Here is a 25162-nt window from a genome sequence, read left to right as displayed (position 1 = left end):
TATCAATAAGCTACACTCTATGAAATAGTTATCCTATATTACCACATACACTCCATCCTAATGCTGCTAAAATGTAGTAGAAAGCAGCAGCATAGCACAGGGAGATCAGCTCGTTGCTTTGCGATGACATAGAGGGGTGGGATAGGGAGGGTGGGAGGGAGGTTCAAGAGGGGGGGGATATGGGGACATGTGTATGCATATGGCTGATTCGCTTTGTTGTGCAACAGAAACTAACGCAGAATTGTGAAGCAATTATACTCCAATAAAGATCTATTAAAATAAATAAATTAAATAACATGAAATATAGTAGATTTGAAGGATAAATATAACCATTTTAACCTATGATGTTTGTTTTCAGTAAATTCAAATTAAATATTTAAATGTGAATTTTAATATATGGCTTGTTCTAAATAAAATATTAACACATAGGTCTAGTTTTTGCAACCAAATATTTCATATAAAGATACTTGCCTCTTTACTACTGAAATATAGGATAAGTCTCCACATTTCACTCTTTTATCCAGTGGGTTTCAGTTGTTTTTCTGTGTGTTTTCTATATGAAATCAAAGGAGCAGTGAAGGTTGACAGGCTTATAGGAGAGTAACATTGACTCACCTACCACCCAGCAACTTGCAGTCTTATAACTTTTATTGTTTTTACATAGAAAAATTCATCTTAAATTGAAATTTTGGTCTAATTCTGAAGATTCTGTTTGGCAGAAGTCATGGGTATACCTGTGTTTCGCTATCCTTGAGATTCAGAAATGCCAAAGGTGTTCTAAGATTCAATAAACTTGAGTGTTTCTGTATGATACATAAAATGTATCATACTTTGGGATATTTAAAAAATTTATTTTTCCATTTCTGCACATCTCAATACTTTTCTTTTAGTTAAAATAACTTGTTACTGTAGAGAACTTATATTTTTAAAAAATGCTGGCTTATGTAAAACCTTTTTACAAAACGATCCTTTTTTTAATGGCCTTGGCATCATTGTACAGTGCCTGTTTGATTCCTTTCAAACTGTACACGTTTGAGAGTTGCTCTGTAGACCTTTGGTGCATCTTGATTCCTTCTTTCGTGCTTTGTCAAACATAGAACTGGCTACAAAGAAACCTGTAAGTAACGGAAGGAAACACTCTGCTGGTAAAGAATGTTATGGTCCTGAACCTCTACCACCTGGTGTATCTGGTTTCCTGCCGTGGCGTACTGCAGAACGTGCAAAAAGCAACAGGTAATATGTTTGCATTCCCTGTCTTTACAGTCGTTCAGATTTCTTTATTTTGGAACTTCTATTACGTGGGCGGTCTCTGGTGCTTTCTACAGAGATAAAAAGATAACTCACACATGGCTTCTGCCTAATGAGCCCTCTAAGGAAGAAAAACAAAAAGTAATTGGGAGTTTCAAGTTGTTTCTCAAGTGTCACAACAGAGGTAACCCCGTGGGAGTCATGAGGAGACTAAAATTATCTCCAATTGTGCAGGTGAGAAAAGTTTCACTAAAGGCAGGTGTAGTTGAGCCAAGCCCTACAGCACAGAAGTAGGAATTTGGATATGTACGAATGGGAAAAAGATATTTTAGACATGGGAAGTAGTTTAATGCAGAATGGATGAGAAATCTGCATTAGACCTATTCTAAATCAACTGGCTTATTAACTCAGTAAATCAGATTTAGTGAGTCAAGCTAGCTTTAGCTGATTACTTATCCAAGGGATAGCTGTTCATAGTAATTTTTGTCATAGAACAGTAAATAAAATTGTTGAATTATAGCTTTAGACTTGCTAAGTGAAATAGATTGCTCTAGATGATTTTCAAGTGACTTACTTGGTAGTATTCATGAAATTGGAGGTTAACAATTGCTTAAGAAAACAAAGAGAATTGATTTTAAATAGTACTTGAAGGAGTTACTGTGTAAAGTATCTGTTCAGTAGCTCATGTTAAATGGATGTTTATAATCCCTGTTGGACAACCAACTAATTTTTTGCAAATGGTAACGTGAATTGCTGTTGCATAAACTATAGTGTTGAATCCCCAGTCTTGGCACTTGAGTTTAACAACTCTGTGGTTTCCTATCTTCTTGGTGAGACACTTAATCTCAGGTCCATCCTCCTCACACAGAGTGGTAAATTAGAGAACGATTAATATCACCATTTAAAGAAGTGAGACTGAACTCTCAACCATCCTGAACATAGGAACTGAAGGGGCCTCTTAGCAGTTCAGAGAGTTATCACCAAGCCAGTCGGCTGAATTCTGTTCAGTTTTCTCTGTAGCAGAGCCCTCCACGTCCTTCTTTTGAGCTTATTTATTTTTATACACAATTCTGTATGGATACTGTACGTAATACTAAATAGTTGTATTAACTGGATTTAACTGGTGATGTATTTACATCAAGATCTAACTTGGTTTTGTTGATATCCTTTTAGGGGCTTTCCATTCATCAAACTCGTGATGTATGTAATCAGGTGCAGGTACGTAGCTATCATATTTATGACATGTAGGGGTCGAATTGGGAAAGGTGGGTGGTCATTCTTTTTGCTTTTTAAACTGACAGAGCCTTACAAGAAGCATTTCCCTCTCTGAAGTAAATCCATGTAAAACTTGTCTGGTTGCTCTCCCAATGCAACTGTGTAGTTGTGTGGATTTCGCACACAACTGGCAGCCTTGTGGTTATGTCTGTAAACAAGGAAGCGTGTTCTTCAGTCCGCAAATCAGCTGTTACCCAGTGAAACGAACTTGACTGCCATTTCTGACCCCTCACATGGAGCTGTCATACTCAAGAACGTTCATAGGTTTTCAAGAAATGTTGTTTGCAGGCTATATGTACAATTTCCTGATCTGAAAGCCAATATAAAGCAACATCTCCCAAACCTCTGCTCTGTCACCAAGGCCACACACATTCCCTCGCTTATGGCCTCATGGCAAGCTAATACTGTCAGTATCAGATTCTCCTTCCCAGTGGTCTTGGGAGACTGCATAGTTGCTCTGTGAAAGGCACCACTGCTGAGACTGAGAGAAGAGCACCTTGGGTGTCAGTCCTGCCCTTGCATGCCCAGAGGGAGGGGTGTGTGCCTCGTTCTCCTGTTGGGAATTTCCTATGCTGCAGGTTTGCTGCTTGTTGTGAAAATGATGTCCTAGTGACTTGTCTTCTGCATAGTTATATAATCCCAGCACACTTCTGTATGATCTGTAGACTTTTATGGGGTTGTGGCCAGGTCAGTTTTTAAATGTTTGGAAATGTCCTATGGAACAACATCGCAGTGGCAGTGACGCTTGACAGGAGAATTGTATTACTGTTACCCTAGTTTTGTCCTACGGGTGACGAGAAGATGAAATTTTTGATGGGTCAATTTTAGTTGTGTATGTGTATGTGATTTATTTTTTAAAATTCTAACGTCTGTTATTCACAGCTTAGATATGTTGACTTTCTGATTATTCATCAGTCCCTTTACTGATGTATTTTCCTCCGAAAAACTACATTTTCTTCCAGACTGTTTTTGTCTGATGGTAAAGAATACATTTTTCATTTGCAGTATAAAGTTGATCTGAGAAAAAATGTTTACCTTGGCTCTTCACTTGGCTTCTGTGAAAGAAACTTAATAAAATAATATGGGCAATTCCCATTACTAATCCTAACCATGTACAACAGAGGTCTGTACAGTAACATAGCAAAAATAAGTTACTGTACTTTTACTTAGTCATTGCCTGTTTTAGACTAAGGAGCAGTGAGAGATATTTATAAATAATGATACCTCAGATCACTTTTGTTAAATGTCCTCTAATATTTGGATATTTGGTATCTGGCTTGTGTTATCTTTTATACAATCTTGTCTTCTTTCTTTGCACTTCAGTTTAACAACTCGGTGGTTTCCTATCTTCTTCTTGTGACACTCAGGTCCATCAGAATTTCCTGTGACTGTGACAGTAGAGAGTCCTTCCTCCTCAGAAATCGAAGAGGTCGAAGATTCCTCAGAAAGTGTTCAGGAAGAGCCAGAGAAAATCAGTTTGAAACAAGAAGCATTGCAGGAAAGTTATCACTTTAAAGCTATAGAGGAGATTATTTTTCAAATGGAAGCCTGATTGCAACACTGCACAGCTTGAGTGAGGGTTCTGTTTTCTCCTCCCATCTGCATTGTATCCCCTTGAATGGTTCCTTAAGCTTAGACCAAGGTGAATGGTGGACATTTGAACTCTAAGAAATAAAAATCAAAACATGTCGTTAGTAATATAGTTTCCTTTCCTTAGAACCTTAGGATATTCGATTTAGGGAGAACCTTAGTGATCATAAGATAAAGAAATTGAGTTCTGAATGAATATAGTCAGCTGATTCAGTGCTCTTGTTTTGCAAATGAGAAAATTGACAGTTCTAGTTGAACTCTCTTTTTATAAGAGGAAAATATGGCCTCATTTTAAATAAAAGTAAGGTTGAAAAAAGTTTTGATGTTAATATTCTCCTTTCCTAAAATAAAAAACATCAAGAAGCTACATTATATTCCCTAATAAACCTGACATCTAATGTGATTCCATACTTTTGTTTGTATGGACAGAAAAGAAAAATTGATTTTCATAAGAAACTTTTGCACCTCAAAAATAATATATTTGTTTTATTTCAACTTTAATGCAGAGCTGAACATTTCTAGTAAATAAGGGAATACCATTTGGGGGAACCTTGTCTTTGTGCTACGAAGTCCATGTTTAATTTTTTAAAATTATTTAATATGATTCTCTTTTCGTATGAAACATGAAACTTGACAGGTTTCAGAACTAATTATCCCATTACTGTAGGACTATGGTAATTACTCTTTGATTTTCAAAAGAGAAAGTTAGATTTTTATGTTTTTAATTAAAATTAATGATAATATAGAGAAATTTTAAGAAAACTTAGAAAATTATGAAATGTAACAGTAGGAGAAATCTATAGTTCATGTAGAGTTACCCCCTTTCGTTTTATAAATGAGCACCTACAATTTGTAGCACATAAGTGGTTTCTTAGTAAATTGCAGAGTACAACAAGACCCTAGAGCATCTAAGCCGCATTCCTTGTCATTTTAGATGTGTTGTATTCATTTCCTTCATGAGTAGAACAGGAGATTGTATTTCTAAAAGCAGTGATAGACTGGGGAAGACCAAGAACTTTAAACACTGGGACCACAGAATAGCAGATTCAGAATGCACTGAGAACCCTTGCAGCTCTTCTCCGTTTTGACAAGACACTACAAGGATGGTATCAAAGTGTTTAAGTACATAAGCCAACAACAGTCAAGAGATTTCAACATAGTTTTGAAAGACAGAAGACAAGTGGAAGAGTGTGAAACTGAAGCAGTAGAACAGAGGAAAAGCATCACCTAGAATATGCACAGGGACCACCTGCAACTGAGGAGGATTCTGACCCCACCTGCAGAAGTAGCTTCATGCTTTGATGCACATGTAGGAGAGAGGGTGGAGTTAGTTAAAAGTGTGACTGAAATAGGGGAGCTCATTGAAGGGTTGTGTTTGGAGGAGTGGACTCCCAGCCCCACCCTCACGCTCCTGAAATGAGATGATTTCATTTTGAAAACAGTGAAACTGGGGAGAACTAGGGCAGCTAGTGTGAGTTTTTACACCCTAGAAAAGAGTGTTTTGGGGGGATCCTATTACAGTCACTCCCCACTTCTTCCTGCATAAGAAGCCAATCAATCGTTGACTTCAGGGAGCTTTCTGCGCTCATTCTTAAATAGAAAATAACTGTCATTTGCCTGATAGTTGAGTAAAGCTTACAACATGAGAGAGGGGGGAAAAAGAGTGAAAACACATCCTGGTAGGACCGGGGACAATTTAGGGAACAAAATAATTTAAGCAAAAACCCTAATTAGTATCCTGAGAGAGGTTTAAAAAGAGCTAGCAACTATAAAATAAGACTAGGGTGTTAATTAAAAAGAGAATGGTCAGAAAGCAAGAGAGGTGTCTTGGAAATGAAAATATGGTTGCTGAAACAAATTCAGTAGAAATTTTAAAAATTTCTCAGTATATAAAAAAGAACGACACAATGGAAAATGTGATAGCAATATGTTAGAGAGGCTGCATCTGGGAGATCCAACATGTTACTATTAGAAACTCCAGACCCAGACAAAAAATGGAGGGAAGCTGTCAAAGGGCAACAAAATTCCCCACAGCTGAAAGTAGACATCAGGCCTCAGATTGAAAATAGTTACTCAAGTTTTGAGCAAGATGAACAAGAATAGACTCGTACCTAGGCACCCTTCACTGTGAAACTTTAAAATACTGAAAAAATAAATTAAAATAGAATAAAATACTGAGAGGATACATCCATTCCAGAGAGAAAAATACTGGTCACCTAAAAAAAAAAGTTAAAATCTGACTTTATCATAGTTGTCATCAGAACCATGGATGCTGGAAGGCATTAGAAAGATACCTCCAAACTTTTCCAGCACATAATTTTCACCCTAGGGTTTTGTATCCAGCCAAACTATCAGTCATAAGTGGAGGCTGAATGAGATATTTTGTACACAAAGAAATTTGAAAAATTTACCTCCTGTGCTACACCTTAAGCTATTTATAGAAATAATCCAGCAAAATAAGGCAATAAACCAAGAAAGAAGGTAATAGGGGATTCAGTGCAGAGAGCAGCTAGTCTAGATTGGAGAGGCTTCTATTGATTGTGTGATTGAGAGCTTAGAAACACCTTGAGGCATATTGTACTTACTAGGTATTAGGCACTGTTGGAAGGGAAGAGGGAGAGGAAGAGGAGAAGGAACTTGAACTCCAGAGGAGAAAAGGCTATACTGACATAAACATGAAGCAAACTAAACTATGGTTGATTTTTCACCTACTATTGGTGAGGAAGAGAAGAATCCACTTAAACTTGACACTATAGATGCCCCCGTTTTCAGTGACACACAGGGGTAATGACCACCTATCTAATTTGTTGTCCAAACCAGAACTTGTCCAAACTCCTTACACTTCAATAGTGTAAGGAGGCGCTCTAATGCTGTAACATCAGGACAACAGGTATAAACTGGAACAGCCCACAGCGGCTTGGGGTGTGTGGTCACCCGCACAAGGGCAGTGACACTGACACAGTATGGAATGAGGTGTAGTCTGTACACAGAGTCACAGTACATCTGCAGTGGGCAATATTAATTTAATTGTAATAATGGCAATACTGTCTTGGTTTGCAGCTTTTATTGTCAACTTGCCTGTAATAACAAATAACTAACCTAAACTATACTTAGTATGTATTAGTATTAACTTGGTATGTACTGAAATGTATTGTGTACTAGTATGTACTTAGTATATATTAGGCTCTAAGTGTTTTTGCATATATTAACTCATTTAATCCTCTGAATAGCCTTATGAGGTTGGTGCTAATATCATTCCCACTTCTGAGAAAAGGATGCTAAGACAGGGAAGGAACTTGCCCAGGCTGTACCGAATTTAGGGTTGGATAGAGGCTTTGAGTTTAGGCTCTCTGCCTGTTCTCTTAAACCTTACTCCGTACTGACTCTCAAATAACAGAAGACTTAAATGCACATAGAACAGAATATAAATTTCAACCTTGACAACGTAAAAGCTAGGTTTGGAAGGTAGACAGGAGGTAGAAAAAAGGGAAGATGGTATGAATGTCCTCATTTTACAAAGCGTGATGTTGAGAGAGTTTATAGTGGATCAACAGTGTAGGTTTTTAAGTATATCACTACAAGTCAAAGAGATCATGAGCAGTGGAATAACTAATGATGACATAACTTTACTGAGCAGTGTGGACATAGGAAAGAGTGTAAAGGAACTAAACCCTTACTTAGTAAATTAGAAAGTGAACAGATAATGCCTCAAATTTAGTCAGAAAATAGTCATGTAAGAGTATTACTTGGAAATGGAGAAGAATTCAAAATAACAATAGTTGGACCTCCCTGGTGGCGCAGTGGTTAAGAATCTGCCTGCCAAGGCAGGGGACATGGGTTCGAGCCCTGGTCCAGGAAGATCCCACATGCCACGGAGCAACAAAGCCCGTGCGCCACAAGTACGGAGCCTGCGCTCTAGAGCCTGCGAGCCACAACTACTGAGCCCACGTGCCACAGCTACCGAAACCCACGTGCCTAGATCCTGTGCTCCACGACAAGAGAAGCCACTGCAATGAAGTGTAGCCCCCGCTCGCCGCAACTAGAGAAAGCCTGCACACAGCAACGAAGACCCAACACAGCCAAAAATAAATAAATAATAATTTAAAAAATAAGAATAAAAAATAACAATAGTTGACGTCAACCTCATAAAAAAGGAAATCCAAACAGCCAGTAAACACAGAAAAGTGTACAACTTCATTAAGTAATAAGAGAAAAGTGAGCCAAAACCAATGAAAGTACATGCCAATCAGATTGACAAATACATAAATAAAGTCTGGTAGTATCAGGTACTGTAGACCTGGAGTACTATGGGAATCTTCTACCCTGCTTATACTGGAGTATAAATCAACACAACTACTTTGGAAAGCATTTAGCACTCTCCATCAACTGAAGGTATATAAATAGCCTGTGACCCAGCAGCCCTCACCGCTGCCCTGTGTAAATGCACCAGAATAACCGGTACAGCAGGATTCCTGTCCATGATTTGCATTAGCACAAACTGAAAACAACCCAAATGTCCATTAAGAGTCAAAAATTAAATAAATTATGTGTATTCGTACAGTGGGAAAACTATCAAGCAATAAAATTGAATGAACTAGAGCTACAGGCTGCAATGTGGATGAATTTTTTAAACCAATGTTGAGTGAAAGAAATAAGATAGAAAAGACTTCATATACTATGATCCTCTACATAAAGTTAGATGTTGACAAAACTAAACTCTTTTGTTAGGGATGCATGCAGGTTAAAGGAAATGATTGTTGAGAAATGAGGATGGTGTTTAACTGGGAAGAGGGAAGGAGCTTGTGATGAGAAAACGATATGGGGGGTTTTTGAGATGCTGACAAGTATCAGTACTTTCAGATTCGAGTAGTGGTTATGTAAGTATTCTCTTTTTATTTGTCACATTGACAGTTTTGTCCTGTGCACTTCTCAGTACACATATCGTATTTTACAATTAAAAACCTGCATATAGAATCGGTTGCTTCTTGAGTGCTGGATGTGGGAGTGGGATGAGACTATTTTATTTTAAGCCCTTCACTGCTGCTTGCGTTCACATGTTCATTCATTCAGCATTAATTGAACATATGCTGTGTACCAAGCACTCTTCTAATTTTATATGTGATTTAACTCATGTAATAGTCACAAGAGCTCTGTGATATGGGAGCTTATCTCCGTTTTATAGATGAGGAAGTTGAGGCCTAGAGTTATAGAACTTGTCCAAGGTTATATAGCTGATGGGTAGTGCCAGACCCATTTGCCTCAGAGAATCTGAATTTTTACAATATAATCTAAAAGAGAAATTTAATTACTAATTATAAGCAAAAAAGTTGCACATTAAAGAAGATGACAAGTTTTCATCTATCCAGTTAGAGAAAAACACACAGTCTGTCTTTCACACACGTACATCTTGTATTGGCAGGGATTTTCCTTATTAAGCAATTATTTATTGACCGTCTGCGTTCTGCTAGGCACAGGTGCTGGGGATAAACACTTAATAAAATACACCCCCTATCTTCAAATAACTTGCACTCTAGGTGAGGAAGTAAGCCAACAGTTATAGTAGAGGTTATATACCAAGTGATACATCGCTGATGGCAGTATAAAATCTCAGAACTCTTTTGGAAAGAAGTTTGGAGATAGGTACCTCAGAGCCTTAAAAATATTCATTTGCTTTGATCTCAAACTCATTTTTATGCATTTATTGTAAGAATGTTATTCTCAATATGGAAAAAAGCCTTCATGCATAAAAACGGTTATTTTGTCTTATAATATTGAAAAGTTGGAAAGAATTTAAATGTGTAAAATGGTTAACCAGTAAACCCACTCAGTGGAATATATTGTAGCCCACAGAAAAAAATCAAGGTTATGAATCCCCTGATTATATGAGAAATGATTGATTTCAATGTTAAATGGAGAAAAGTTGAACATAAAATTTGATATCCAATATGATGGGAGCTTTGTCCCAGAAAAATCACCCTAGCCAGTGTACAGAAGGGAGGAAGGAGAGCAGATGACAGGAAGGAAAATTATTCCAAAGCCTTATCATTAGTCTTAAGTAATAGAATATCAAGCAATTTTACTTTCTAACTTTTTTGGTTCCATATTTCCATGTAAGGGACATGAATTATTAATACTTTGTAGGAGGAGGGTACACTTTTTCACAAAAATTTCACACTGTGTTCTAATTCCCTCCATTAGAGGGAGAAACTATTTCATGTAATTGCACTTTGATGTGCTATTTAGAACCAGTCAGGAATTTTAGTCTACTTTCCTCTGACTGTGGTGAGGGTTTTTCGTTTGTTTGCTCATTTGCTTAGAATTTCTTTGAAATCAGTTTTAGAAGATTGATTAAACCATTATACTAAAAGTAGAGGAATTTTGCAATTTTTTTCCCTTTTTCCCCATTGAAAACTTGACTGGCTTTAGTAATGAAACATTAAAGAATTTGAAGTTCTTAGACTCTCAATTTTTTAAACATGTTCTGAATATAAAAATATATGTTCATTAAGCAAATCTTCGAAAACAGTGAACAACTTATTGAAGGAAATAAAAGCCACCTCTGCATGTACACACACCTAATCTGCTCTTTTGTCTTAAAAAAGTATCAAAAATATTTTGCCATGTCACTAAATACTCTTCTACATCAGAGAATTTGATTAAGCTTATGCATCATCTCCCAGGAGAAACGCACAGATATATTTTGAATGTAGAACTCCTGAAGCCCATTCATTAACGCTGGTTGAGACCTCTTGTCATTCTTTTCTTAGTGGCTTCACAGCAGGTTCTTTCATAAGGTGAGCTATTTTTATTGAAACCAATCCCAATTTGGAGGCTCTTAGCTTTCTTCTAGGGTTTGGTTATAAACAATCTTATGACATCATGTTGGTAGATAAATTTTTGCCCACATCTTTGATTTTCTTAGGGTAAACTCCTGACGTAGGATTGTTGTTAGGTACCAAAAGCTACTCTCCAGAAAGTGATACCAGTTCCTCTCCCAATGATGGCATATAATAGAGTTCCTCATTCTTTAAGTGATTGTTCAAAGCAGTTAAAATGTATAAATATACCTTACTGTTTTCATAAGTATGGATATTCTGATTGTTTTTCTCTGCATAAGAAACCACCCCAAAACAGTGGCCCAAAACAATGACAATCATTTATTTTGTCCATGAACCTGGAGGTTGAGTAGAATATTAATGCTTTTACTACACTCTCACTGACTGAAAACAATACCTATTTGACTAGCTCACATTTCTGCAGGTCAGAAGTCCAGGCACAGCGTGACTGGGTTTCCTGCTCAGATACACACTGGAACATGTAGGTTCCCTCCTGAGAGTGTTAAAGCACGTGAAATTTAAGTGTAAACATTGAGCCCCAAACATTGCATGTTCACCATAGTTTGTGTGGGTCACAGAGCTGAAATCAAGATGTCAGTCTGGCTGTGTTAGCATCCAGAGGCTCTGGGAAAGAATGCCTCCAAGCTTCTTCGGCTTGTTGGCATAATTCAGATTCTGCAGTTGCAGGACAGAGGTCCCCATTTCCTTGCTGGCTGTCAGTCGGGGGACAGTCTCAGCTCCTAGAGGCCTCTCACTTGCCTTCCCTGCCACAGCATTGGACTTCTTCAGAGCCAACAATGGAGAGTCTCCCTCTTGTCCCTTTTGTACTTCAATTCAGGAAGAGTTCAAGTCCTTTTCATGGGGTGCCCGAGTAGGTCACATCCACCTAGAATAATCTCCCTATCTTAAAAAATCAACTGATTTTGAATCTTAATTCCGTCTGCAAAATCCCTTCACTACAGCACCTAGATTTAGGGTTTGATTGGATAAGTGGAAGTTTTGTGTACTTTAGTAAGTAGGAGTCTTAGGGGCTCTGTTAGAATTCAGCCTATTGCAAGCAGTGTCCCCACTTCAAGGACCGAAGTGCCTTAGTTCCTAAAACTCCTAAGAGAGTTTATCAGTGTTCATTTTGTTTGATTGACCTTGGTGAATGGGAAGACTACCACCTCCGTGAACAGGAATGGCACCCAGCTTCCTGAGTCCACAGTGTGGCTCTGCTACTTAGTGGTGTCACCTTGGCTGTGCTGCTCTACTTACTCTACTTCTCTGCCTCTGTTTCCCTCATCTGTAAAATAACATGGAGCTAGTGATTGTTCTTTCCTCGTAGGTTTTTTTTTTTTTAAATAAATTAATTTTATTTATTTATTTTTGGCTGCGCTGGGTGTTTGATACTGCTCACGGGCTTTCTCTACTTGCGTCGAGCAGGGGCTACTCTTTGTAGTGGTGTGCGGGCTTCTCATTGCGGTGGTTTATCTTGTTGCGGAGCACGGGCTCTATGTGTGCAAGCTTCAGTGGTTGTGACACGGGAGTTCTAGAGTGTAGGCTCAGTGGTCGTGGCGCACGGGCTTAGTTGCTCCGTGGCACGTGGGATCTTCCCGGACCGGGGCTCGAACCCGTGTCCCCTGCACTGGCAGGCGGATTCTTAACCACTGTGCCACCAGGGAAGCCCCCTCTTAGGGTTTTGATGAGTAGATTATTTAATGCCCAGGGAACTCCAGGAACAGTGCTTGACTGTAAATTGCTTTAAAAGTGATTACTTTTTAAAAAAATGCTTTTGAATCTACAATTATGCAATTCAGGTATATTAAGCATGTTCATTAATAGGACTTCCTACTATAAAGAGACCCACAAATAAAAATAGAAGTTTTCTTTCTTGGTCTTAACTATTTATTTCTGACTTGCTATGTTATACGCATATGCCTTTTATGGTGGGCTGCCACAAATTTATGTTGGAAAAAGTGGAATTTAAATAAATCTTTACTATGCTAATTTGATAGATTTTGATAATTCATTTCACTAGCATGGTATGATATTACCAGTAGCAGACTAAAACCTGAGTTCACTTCTGGCTCTGCCCCTAAATCCTGAAGAGTCCTATAGCTGGAAAGGCTTTTGGATATTATACTATGAATTAGTTATAATATTTACTCTGTTTGTTTAGGAAAAACTGGAGGAGTGCCTAAAGCAGTTAAAGGAGGAAAGAGTAATAAGACTTAAGGCTGATAAATGAGTCAATGAGGCAAACAATTTCTTATACTTTTGAGAGTGTTTTCGTTTTATTTTGATTTGATTTTAAGCCATATACACATAGTTTGTAAACTTTAAAACTGTAATATGTTGCAAATTGGTTGTATCATATGGACTTTTGCATTTACTGTTATTTAGTGATCATATGATCTATATTCCAGAAAGCATGTTTTTAAAAATGTGAAAATCTCGTTTTGTGTGTGTGTGTGTGTGTGTGTGTGTGTGCTTTCATATGACACTAGCTTATTTTCTGTTCATGATTCTTTGATTCAAGAAAGCACTTTTTGTGCATATACTGTATATACAGTAGCATAAAAGACATGATGAGACTCTCCTGGCAATGAATTAGGAAAGTGAATCATTTAAATAAATTTAAGATATTGGAAAACCTGTACGAATGCAATGCAAGATAAAAATATATACTATAAGAATTACATTAGGTAATGTGCATGAAAGCAGGGCATAATCTAAGAAGTTCCATCTTATCATAGGTTGAACATAGGGAGGAATTTTTCAAAGTGCATCCATTGAATTGGCAGACACTCATTCAATAAATGTTGAGCACCTGCTTATATAAGGCAAAAGGGGCATCATGAACATAACAGCCTTTCTGAGAAATACTAGAGTTGAGCTTATAGGGGGTTTTAAGTGCATAGGTGATGAGTGGAAAGGGAAGAGTGCACGGGAGTGAATATTTTCAAGAAGCCAAAGAAAATATTGGTGATCTTACATTTAATAAATTGGGTTGGGTATGATTTAGGACTTTTAAACGTAAGCATTAGATATTTTGCTCACTAAAGTTAATTCTTAACATTCAGCAGAGTTGTAATATGTTTTGTTCAAATCAGATTCTATGATTCACTTTCTAATTTAAGGGAAACTTAAAGCAGGTAATTCTCTAATGTGGAATGAGGCTCCATTATGAATTTATTTTAACCAGTTAGAAATGGGATCTTTTGTGAAAGATCATTAATAAAACGGTAACTTTGGTTTATTTATATACCACCTAAGTGTTATATAGGAAACTTTGTTGGGTGCCTGGGGGTTTTGGTTATTATGTGATATGGTCTCTGTCTTTACTGGTGGAGAGTTAGGTTAATTACAGATTAATTACATTTTGAGTGTTTTAGTTTTGTTCCTTGAAACTAGACAAAACTACTTTTGATGACAATGAGAAAAAATCATGTCAGACATTTTCAGTCTTCTTTTATAGCTGGAACATGAAAATGCCCAGTTAAGAAATATAAATTTCTCTTTGTCTGAAGGCCTTCATGCCCACTCATTGACAAGCATGATCCTGGATGATGAAGGTGTTTTGGGCAGCACTGAGAATTCTTTTCAGAAGTTCCATGCTTTCTTGGATCTCCTTAAAGATGCTGGGTTAGTTCATTTCTCTTCATGGCGTTCTTCTCTTTGCGACTATAACGGTAGTTTGCTGAGGAACTGGAGCAATTTTCATCACTTACATGGCCATATTTAGCCAAATTTAGTGTAATTATAGGTAATATAGTTGACGTTTTAAAATGAGGAATTAAATTTTTTAAGAAATGCAAATAGGGGAGCCTGCTTTGGTAGAGTGGGGAGCCCATTATAAAAGAGTAACCTGTAGACAGAGTAATTAGTAGGTATAGTTTTTTGTAAAGACTAAATTGAAGGCAGTTTTCATTGAAAATATTCAGGAATGGATAAGAATTTTCCTATCTTTCATTTATTTTGCTTGTTTGATAAGTTTGAATTAAAGTTATTTTTGTCTTAGACATAAAAATTATTATTAATCTTCAGGGAAGATATAGGTCAGTGGTTCTCAACTGGGAGCAATTTTGCTGAAAGAGGGAAGTAGAGATTGATAGTTGATGGAGTGGTGTTTTGTCAGTGAATGAATTGGTGTTGGGAAGGAAGGAACAAACACATTCTTGGAAACTGGAGGAAAGGTGGTAAAGAAGTGTGGGAATGGAGGTGTGACAGGCAGTGGACGAGGTGCGTGGTACTTGTTGAAGCTGCTAGTGAGACAGTGGGATGTCTCCTAGAGGATGAATCTGGAAAGGGCTGAGAATTTGGGGGAGAGAGAGGCTTGTAGTCTGGAGTAGGATGTTGGCTTTTAAGATTTTAGAAGTATTTCATGATTGTAGGTCTGGGGAAATCTAAACTGCTCTTATGTGATTATAATAACCTTTGTCTTTTCTCCTTTCCTCCTCTGGTCCAGGCTTGGGCAGCTGGCCACAATGGCTGGTATAGATCAGTCAGATTTTCATTTACTAGGTCGTCCCCAGATGAATTCTACTGTTAGTAGTCCACCTAAAGAAGAAAAGAAGGCACTTGAAGAAGAAAAATCAGAATCAAAGCAGAGTGCCCCAGTACAAACACAGAATCTCCAAGTAAGTGGACAGGACAGCACTTAATGATTCTAAGAGTGATTAGCAAAAAGGAAATGACCAAGTCAGAGAGAAACTAATAATGGTCAGTCTCTAATAGTTCACATGCTCGGGAGCTAGAAGACTGTGGAGTCCTCTCCAAATCTGAGATTAGTAAATGTGGGCCCATTTCATGATACTGTATTGTTGTACATAAGAAAACTGGAAGTTCTGTAGAAAATTTATGAGTTAAAGCAAACTCTCCTTAATGAAGAAAGAAAACATTACAGAAAATATTCCAAATTTTAAATTGAATAAATGTCTATTCTATTCATATTTTATCTAGGTTTCTATTTGTATGCAGTCAGCTTACAATGAAGGAACACTAATGAAGGTACACGTATTGACAGAATTTTTAAAATAAGTAATCTTGACATAGCTAATACGTAAGATATTATAGTGACTCACCTGGTCATGGGAATGGGAGGGGAAACATGTCAGCTTTTCCTCTAGCCTTACTTGGAGCACCCTTCGCCCACCTCAGCCAATCTCAGACTGGTCTTGGGAACTGACAGCTTGAGAACACAGTCTGGTCACAAACTATATACTGTTTACATGCGCCTGGAGGATAGAAAAGAAATTAATTTTCTTACAGAGTAGGGTTTCATTTTTAGTGAGGGAAAGGAAATGGGTAATAACTACCCCAATCACCAAAGTCTGAAAATGTAGCGGACATAGCCTTGGATATATAGCTAGGTTAAGTTGAGAATCACTTGGCAAGATAGAATTAGAAAAAAACTGGCTCTGAAATCTTCTGAATAATCAATTACTGTGTTAATAATAAGATCACAGAATAACATTGAAGTTTTGAACTCTACTTTTTAATGGTTGGCTTTGTTCATCACTGAATTTTTGCCTTGTCTTTTGTCTTTCCCTCCAGTTTCAGAAAATTACAGGTGATGCTGGGCTTCCTTTGCCTCTCGACTCCTTCCATGTCCCAGTCTCTACTCAGGAGGCCTTGGAAACTTCAAAAGACAACCTGGGGGTCCCAGTCACAGAGCAGCGGCAGGAGTCTTTTGAAGATTTCATTGCTAGAACATGTTCTCCTTCAGCAGATGTCATTTCTGGAACTGGAAGTCAAAGAAAAGAAGAGGAATTATCTAGAAATAGCAGGTCTTCTTCAGAGAAAATGAGCAAAGCAGGTGAATATACCAAAAAATACTCTGCTAAGAAACAACCTGGGAAGGACCTGCATTCCTGCTCTGACTCACCTGTAAAGCAGAAAATCAAAGGAATTGGGCAAAATAATTCTTTGCTTAATGAACCAATTAGAAGTGAGTCTTCAAAAAAACACATTTTTGTTAAGAAAGAGAGTAGAATAGTGACTGTTTCATCAAAGACAACTAAAAGTAAACTCAATCTACTAGAACATTCTGAAAGTGATACTCTTGGATCTGATTGTGAATTTCAAGAAAGCATCCATACTCCATCACACCTAACATAGGTCTAAATCTTTTAAAATCTTTTAAAATTATGTTTTTGCCTTCAAATTTTAATAAATTACTTATGTTTTTATTATAGCATATGGTGTTTTAAAATACTTGACTGGAAGCCATTAGAGAAAGATTTATCTATACTTTTTATTAAATTGAAAGTTTTGGTGTATTTTTCCTTGTGACACTTTGCACCATTCATTCAGCTGGTGTTTACTGAGGGCTTCATATGTACCATACTTTTCTGGGTGCTATTGCTTTCAACAGTGAACAAAATAAAGCCTTTACTCTCCTGGACCTAATACTCTGTGGTGGGAGAAAACATAAACAACAAAACAGTGTAAGGGGTAAAAAGAGATGGGAATAATAAATGGAATAGTTTTACCATTTGGTTAAATGTCAAACTATTATAAATTGTATGGCCAGGAGCCATGGACATATTTTAATTCACAATAACCAGAGAGCATCAAACATTTACCAAGGCACTTAACCGTGTTTATGGATTACAGCAACACTATGAGGTAGGGAACTATTACCATCCCCATTTTATAGATGAGGAGTCTGAGGAGACATTATGTGAGTTACCCAGAATTACACAGCTATAAGTAAGTGGTAAACTGGGATGTGACCAGAACCCATGCTCTTTTTTTTTAATGTATGGACTTTTTATTTACTTATTTATTTATTTATGGCTGTGTTGGGTCTTCGTTGCTGCACACGGGCTTTCTCTAGTTGCAGCAAGCGGGGGCCACTCTTCATCGCGGTGCGCGGGCTTCTCACTATCGCGGCCTCTCTTGTTGCGGAGCACAGGCTCCAGACGCGCAGGCTCAGTAATTGTGGCTCACGGGCCCAGTTGCTCTGCAGCATGTGGGATCTTCCCAGACCAGGGATCAAACCTGTGTCCCCTGCATTGGCAGGCAGATTCTCAACAACTGCGCCACCAGGGAAGCCCTAATGTATGGACTTTATTATGTTTCATTTGTTTCTGATTTATGTGATTTTTTTTAAAAAGATTTTTTTTGATGTTGACTATTTTTAAAGTCTTTATTGAATTTGCTACAGTATTGCTTCTGTTTTTTGTTTTGGTTTTTTGGCCGCAAGGCATGTGGGATCTTAGCTCCCCGACCAGAGATCGAACCCTCACCCCCTCCATTGGAAGGCGAAGTCTTAACCGCTGGACCACCAGGGAAGTCCCCCTTATGTGATTATTTTTATGGCACTTTTTTAAAATTTTATTTTTTATTAACATATAGTAGAATTACAGTGCTGTGTTAATTACTGCTGTACAGGAAAGTGACTCAGTTATACATTTATATACATTCTTTTTCATATTCTTTTCCATTACGGTTTATCACAGGATACTGAATATAGTTCCCTGTGCTATACAGTAGGACCTTTTTGGTTTTCTTTAAATACATCCACTTTTTTAAAATAAATGTATTTATTTAATTTTTTATTTTTGGCTGCATTGGGTCTTCGTTGCTACATGTGGGTTTTCTCTAGTTGCCGTGAGCAGGGGCTACTCTTCTTTGCGGTGCGCGGGTTTCTCATTGTGGTGGCTTCTCTTGTTGCGGAGCACGGGCTCTAGGTGCATGGACTTCAGTAGTTGTGGCACACGGGCTTCAGTAATTGTGACTCACAGGCTCTAGAGCACAGGCTCAGTAGTTGTGGCGCACAGGCTTAGTTGGTCTGTGGCATGTGGGATCTTCCCGGACCAGGGCTCGAACCCGTGTCCCCTGTATTGGCCGGCATATTCTTAACCACTGCACCACCAGGGAAGTCACATGTAGGACCTTTTTGTTTATCCATCCTGTATATACACCAGTTTGCATCTGCTAATCCTAAACTCCCAATCCAACCCTCTCCCACGCCCTCCCCCTTGGCAACCACCAGTCTATTCTCTATGTCCTTGGTTATGTTTCTGTTTCACGGATAGGCAGAACCCAGGCTCTTAATTACTTTGTTATCATGTTTCCTTGTTAAGAGAAGAAGGGTTTAAGGAAGGCACCGGGACAGAAGCCAGTGAGCAGTGAGCAGTAGAAGTACAAAACAGTGGGGCTGTCAGAAAGCACACCTGTCTCCTTCCCCCATCTGAGCAGAATTTTTAAACAGCAGAGTATGTAAGAGTATGTGATGACACATCTCTGGATTAAATTATGTCTCCCTGGTAAAACATGCACAGATAAGTCTTTAGTTCAATCAGACTGAAAGGTGAGATCAGAGAAAAGCTAGAGTGTCAGATATCTTCTAAAAGGTCCTGCCTGATTGTTACTAAGAGGACTGCTAGAGTACTAGTTAGTTCATAAGTCATGGATTGAGTGTTAGAGGAGCGAAACAATGAGCAAGATGTAGCGTTTAGCAGTGGAGTGAGAGGGGAAGACGCACAGCAGATGTCTCATCCTGCACGTGACATGCTGTGACGGGCATATTCAGGGCGTTTCGTCAGTGTTTGTGGAAGAAGAGGGGGAGCTGTGAGGCAAAGAAAAGTCATCGAAAGAGGCAGTCCCTAAGCTAAGTCTTAAAGGACTCGTGAAAAACTGGTGAGTCAGCCGGTGAAGGGCAAGGACACTCAAGGCAGAGAGGACAGCGGAAGTCCAGAGCCGTGAGTGCGCGAGGGGTGTGTTACGGGGCCACAGGCACAGGCTCTGGAGCATCAGTGCAGTGTCACCAGGCAGTGGCAAGCGCCCCTAAAGGAGGCAGCGAGAAGGAGGAGAGCGGGTCTTAGCCATCCATGTGCGTGGAGCTGTTTTCCTCAGAAAATAGCTAAGAATGGAAAGGACAAGTTCAGGTGGCATTTTAGACCACTGACGTCAGTATGGATGAGGAATTTGAAGAAGCCTGGAGACAATTATGCCCCACTCTTCTGAGGAGCAGTTTTTTATTTTCGAGTGGGACTTTCATGCTGCCACCTCCTCTCCTGTCCCTACTGAAAGGTTTATAGGCCGGCAGAAGGGAGAACCTAGCTTAAGTAAAGGTACTCAGGTTTCTTTACTGCACAGCTTCTCGGGGCTGCTGTAGGCTAATGTTCATTCTGGATCATCACAGCAGGTGTATGGTACACAGCCATCCTCAAAGTTATTTGACTCTAGAGTCCTTTTTTAATAGAAGTGTGTAACAACTGGTTCCAGCAAACAGCAATTTGGTAACTTCTAGACCAGGTAATAGAAAGGGGTCTGAAATAAGGTATAGATGAAGGGAGGAAAGAAGTTCTAATTTTATTTAGGAAATTACAAGCAAGACTTGATCTTGGGAAGTAAGGAAGAAGTAGGAGGCGGAGGCTGAACCCCCATCTGTGTGACTAAGGTTGGGTGGTGGTATCATTGAGTTTGGAAATAGGGGATAAAGAACTGAATTGGGGAAAAGACTTTAGTTCTGGACATGTAGAATTTTAAAGCACCTGTAGAATTCAGGAGACAAACTGGTAGATAACTGGAACTGCACGTGAAGACATGGAAAGATAAAAATTTGAATGTCATCAGCACTTAGCAGTCATTAAAATCATGAAAATGGATGAGATTTCAGAGAATTGTGAGTACTGACAACGTTTAAGTAATAAGCAGAGAAAGAATTCTGAGAAGGAGAGAGGTGATAGAGTTTCAAGAAGGAGGAAGTAGATGACAGTGTCATCCTTCAGAGAATGTAAGTGTCCATTGGATTTGGGCAGTTAGGTCCCCAGTGACCTTAGAGCAGTTCAGTGAAGTGGTGGACAAGAAAGCCAGATTGCAATAAATTGAGGGTGTAGGGCTGCCTGTGGGGGCCAGGTGGGGCTAGTGAAGACAGTGGGAATAGGCTGCTCTGAAGGAGTTTGGATGAAAAGAGAAAATAATGAGCAAAAAATAATTTTTTAGAATGAGAAGGACTTATATTTTATATGTTGAAATGAAGGAACCGATAAAGGAGATCCTTAAGATGTAGATAATAATTTAGAGAACTGGGGAAACATGGACATATGAATAAGAAAAAAACCTTGCACAGTATATAAAACTCACTTGTATCCTTTGAGTTGGATGGATACTGGTAAGTTTGTGAGGAAATAAAGGTAAGAAGAGATAGAAGTTAAATGAGTTTATACTGATAGCCTCAGTTTTCTTTGACACAGATTTTTCAGAGACACATATATACACATACATAATTACAGTTTTAAAATTCTTTCATAGTTACATGTTTTATTAATCACGTCTGAGAAAAGTCCTTGATTTTCATTTTGTACAGCATTATCTTGTAAGGACAAGATACAGTGACAACTTCCAAGCTTTTTCATATCAGAGCTGAAACTGAAAGTATCTCCACAATTGAATTTTCACTTCTTATTTGTAATCAGTTTATCCTTAGGAGGATACTTCATAGTGTTTGATCACAGATGAGTTTGGGCATTGCTATCACTCAATAATGTTAAGGATCTGTCAGGTTCTCTCCTATACTATATATTAATTTTTTCTCCATTTAGCAAATATTTATTGGCGGCCTGTGGGAATAAGATACACCTAGGTCCTCTTTCCTTGGTATATTCAGAAAAGCCTCTGAAACTAAATTTCCAAGTCAGGCCATACTAAGGCCTGGCATAATAAGTTTTCATCGTTAACAGTTTTTTTGTGTTTGTAGGGTTTTTTTTATTTTTAATGAAGCAAGGATAAGACACTGTCTTAACTCAGTAGTTGTCCATTGATGAATAAGTCAAAGAAGACATAGATGAAGCATGGTATTTTGAATATCCTTTCCACAGAATAGGGCCATCCTGAAACTCTGGTGAGATGCTTATCATTTTCAGATTTTGGAGTGGCAGAGAAAACCCTATTACACCTTGAATTATCTCTAGAAACATGAATTCAGCCAAATAAAAACAGTGCCTCTGCCTACTGAGGTTGTCAGTTTCCATCTTAACAAAAGTGAACATTTCTCCTTTAGATTAAAATCAAGAAAATCCCCTCTGTCCAGGATGCAATACTGGGGTACAAGAAAGAGGAAAACTGAAGGTATTCCCTCTTTACACCTGAACAGTGAATTCATTCTGATATCAAATATTTGTTATGATTCTGCTATGACCAGGTGCTTCATTGTGTTTAGAGATCAAGTTACTGTTCATTCTTAGTAAGTAAGAAAAATCCATGTTTTAGGACTCTGAATAGTAACTTTATATATTTTATATATATATTAAAAATAAATATATATATTATATATAATATATATTCCACCTATTCAACAAAATTGTAATTTTCATCATCTCTTACGAATGATGAACTGTATTTACTCTTTGGAAAGGGCTTATAGAGAATTAAAGTCTTCATATACTTTTTATATAAGACCATGGAAACCAAATTCTCAACTGGGAGCAAACTTAGGTTTTGCTATGAAGGTTTATGCTTGCCTGGCCTTAGAGTGGTAGGCCAGGAACTCAAGGTGGAGTTTTTTTCCTCTAAGTTACTTTCATTGATGCCACCCTGAAAAAATTTGGAGGGAGTATTTTTTGAAATAGCTTTATCTCAGTAACCCTTTAAAAATGCTTCAGGGTATGGGGAACATAACTGTCAAAATGTTCAAGCAACTCTTGTTGATTTAAGTGTAATTGATCAGGAGCAATACAGGAAAGAGCTGGGGACAAAAGACAAAAGGCCCGAGGCTATTTCATGTATAGTTTTTGGCTTATTGTACATAACAGAGAAAGTCTCATACACTCACACAGCCAAGGTCCCCTACTGTTCTCTCATTTTAACATAAATAAAAGAGAGCTAGTTTCTCAATAGCAGCATTCTATCCTTAAGTGGGTACACAGTGATATTCTAATGGTCTCTGGAGCAGGGAATAATTCCGTGGCAGCTCTGACCTCCAGTCACCGGGTTCTCTGTAACCAAGGACTATAATCATTATTTCGATTTCTATTTAGCATCTCAAAATTGAAAGGATTCCATGGACAACAAAACAGTAAGTGATTCATGAAGTGTTTTAGTATGGATAAAATAATAAACTATAAAAATACAAATAATCAGTAAAGCTTTTTCTTTCTGGGGAACTATATTCAGAAATTAATGCAAGCATCTAAGGTGCGCATGTGTGTTTTTTCACCCATGATCATGTTTGTGTGTGTGTGTGTGTGTGTGTGTGTGCATGCATTCCACTGCTACAGGAGACATGCAAAATAATATCAGATTTGCTACTATATGAAGTACTGGTTTCTCCCAAGAACTGTGTGCTCGCAGGGTTTATTCAGGAAGGTGAGTGCCCTACCACCACATCGCAGTCATATCTCATCACCTTTGGCAGGAATAATTTACACTTTAACCTTACATGCAGGCGTATTAAATTAGTATTACTCATCAGAACTTGCTTATTAATAAAACAAGCTGAATTAGCCACTGCAGAATCATATTTGGAAATTCAATGACAATTTTACATTTTTAATAAAGGCTCAGAAATATTATTGCAGAGCAGGTGGTACAGAAAACTGTGGTCAAATTTGACATTCATTAATAATTGAAGTGTGGAACGTGACAGGTGAAAATTGATATTGATTTCTTTCCTCTGATATTTGGAAGAGTTCTAAAAGGTAAATAAAATGAAATAACAAGACATATCAAGTCTCACTGATTTCTTTGATCACCTCCTCCCCACATATCACTCCTTCGCCTACCATATTTTGAATAATTCAATGCCCATAGTCTTTTCAGTTCAGTGCATTATAAAACACACTCAAGCTGGGTTTCAATCATATTAGACTGAAAGCTGAACTTTTTATGAAGGATTATTTAAAACAAAATGCATCTTGAGCCCAACAGCCTTTGAAACCAAACAATCCTGGGAGTTCAGTAAGGAAATGTCAACACTGTGGAGAACTTTTGGATTCAGAAAATTCAGTAATCCTATTTGATGTATGTTAACCATATCAATGTTAACAACCTTCTGCTTGATTTCAGCACTGATTTGAGAGCTGAGTTACTACTGGTCTTGTATTTTAACTAGTGTGAAAGCACTGAGAGAGTTGTTCTTGGGTTGAACTTGACCTGCCTCTGGGAATGCTCTCTGTTCTATCCATCTTGAAAAGCTTTATTCAAGTGCATTTCTCTGCCTTCCTTCTTCTCATCTGCACCCCTTGGGAAAACAAAAGATGCTCAAATATAGATGTTAACACTGCAGATGCTCTGTTTGGCAATGGTGTCTTTCAGCTTCCCAATAAAAAATTATATTGCTGACCACCCATTTGACTGAAAAGTGACTCATTTTACTGACAGATATCTGTATTGAGATGCCAAAAGAAATAGGTCATTTCAAATTTCCTTTTTAATTTGAAGTCATAGCTTTGTGTTGCAACACTGCTTGTTCAAAAGTTAGATCATGAAGTTTCCTTCCTATGACCTCCAAATAATTAATCAAAATGTTCTTCAATCGGCTATATAAAAAGCAAGCAGAATATTCCTAATTATCAATCTTTCTCTTGAGCCATATAGTTCTTGTAATTTCAAGGAAGAGAAACTCAAATGTAAAGTGTTACAATAGCCAAGCATACCAGCACTGTTATCTAACCATTCAGCAATTTTCTCTGCCAAGTCACTTAGACTACTGAGAATGTCTTTTTAATTAATTTTTAAGGTTCTCCTCTTTTGAGTTAAAAAATGGTCACAATTTTATAAGTAAAATTAAAGAAAAAACACAAAATAGACCATCTGAGATATTTCCATTAGGCATTATATATATATATAAATATATATACATATATATACATAATTTTAACATATATACATGTATAAATGCACTGGGATAAATCTCCATCTTCTGTGTCAGTCGGACATAGGTCCATTTTCTTAGGAATAGGGAACTCCTTTCACAATGGAAGTGAGGAAATTGGCTGGACCATCCTTCTTGAATATAATTCCATGAAGCCACCATTGAAGGTTGTCTGGATCTTGGTTCCTTCTAGCAATCCACTACTCCAACAGTGTGTAGTTCATCAAATTCAGGTCTTTCTGAGGCCAGGCTAGAAATACAAAGTGAGGTGGACGACTAAGGTAACTGACCAAAAAGGAGGAGGAAGCGAGCAAAACAATTTCCCAATTTCATTTTTTCCCATATTCTCTGTGCTTTACAAGGGAAAAAAATATTTGTGTCTGAGTTCCTTTCATTCTTAGCCATT

General features: G+C 37.9%; 1 protein-coding gene across 1 annotated transcript in view; it reads left to right on the top strand.

Annotated features, from left to right (window-relative positions):
* The window catches only part of LOC137758351 (centrosomal protein of 78 kDa-like), a 40738-nt gene extending 23687 nt beyond the window's left edge, over positions 1 to 17051 (top strand). Inside the window, 8 exon segments of the mRNA XM_068534456.1 lie at positions 1098 to 1233; positions 2422 to 2438; positions 2441 to 2470; positions 3891 to 4028; positions 13118 to 13188; positions 14410 to 14576; positions 15400 to 15571; positions 16488 to 17051. Coding sequence (XP_068390557.1) covers positions 1098 to 1233; positions 2422 to 2438; positions 2441 to 2470; positions 3891 to 4028; positions 13118 to 13188; positions 14410 to 14576; positions 15400 to 15571; positions 16488 to 17051 — 1295 coding nt within the window.
* The last annotated feature ends 8111 nt before the right edge of the window (positions 17052 to 25162 follow it).

The sequence above is a fragment of the Eschrichtius robustus genome, unplaced genomic scaffold (assembly GCF_028021215.1).
Source record: "Eschrichtius robustus isolate mEscRob2 unplaced genomic scaffold, mEscRob2.pri scaffold_81, whole genome shotgun sequence".
NCBI lineage: Eukaryota > Metazoa > Chordata > Mammalia > Artiodactyla > Eschrichtiidae > Eschrichtius > Eschrichtius robustus.
Note: the sequence above shows the minus strand (reverse complement) of the source record. Positions and strands in the feature narration are given on the sequence as shown.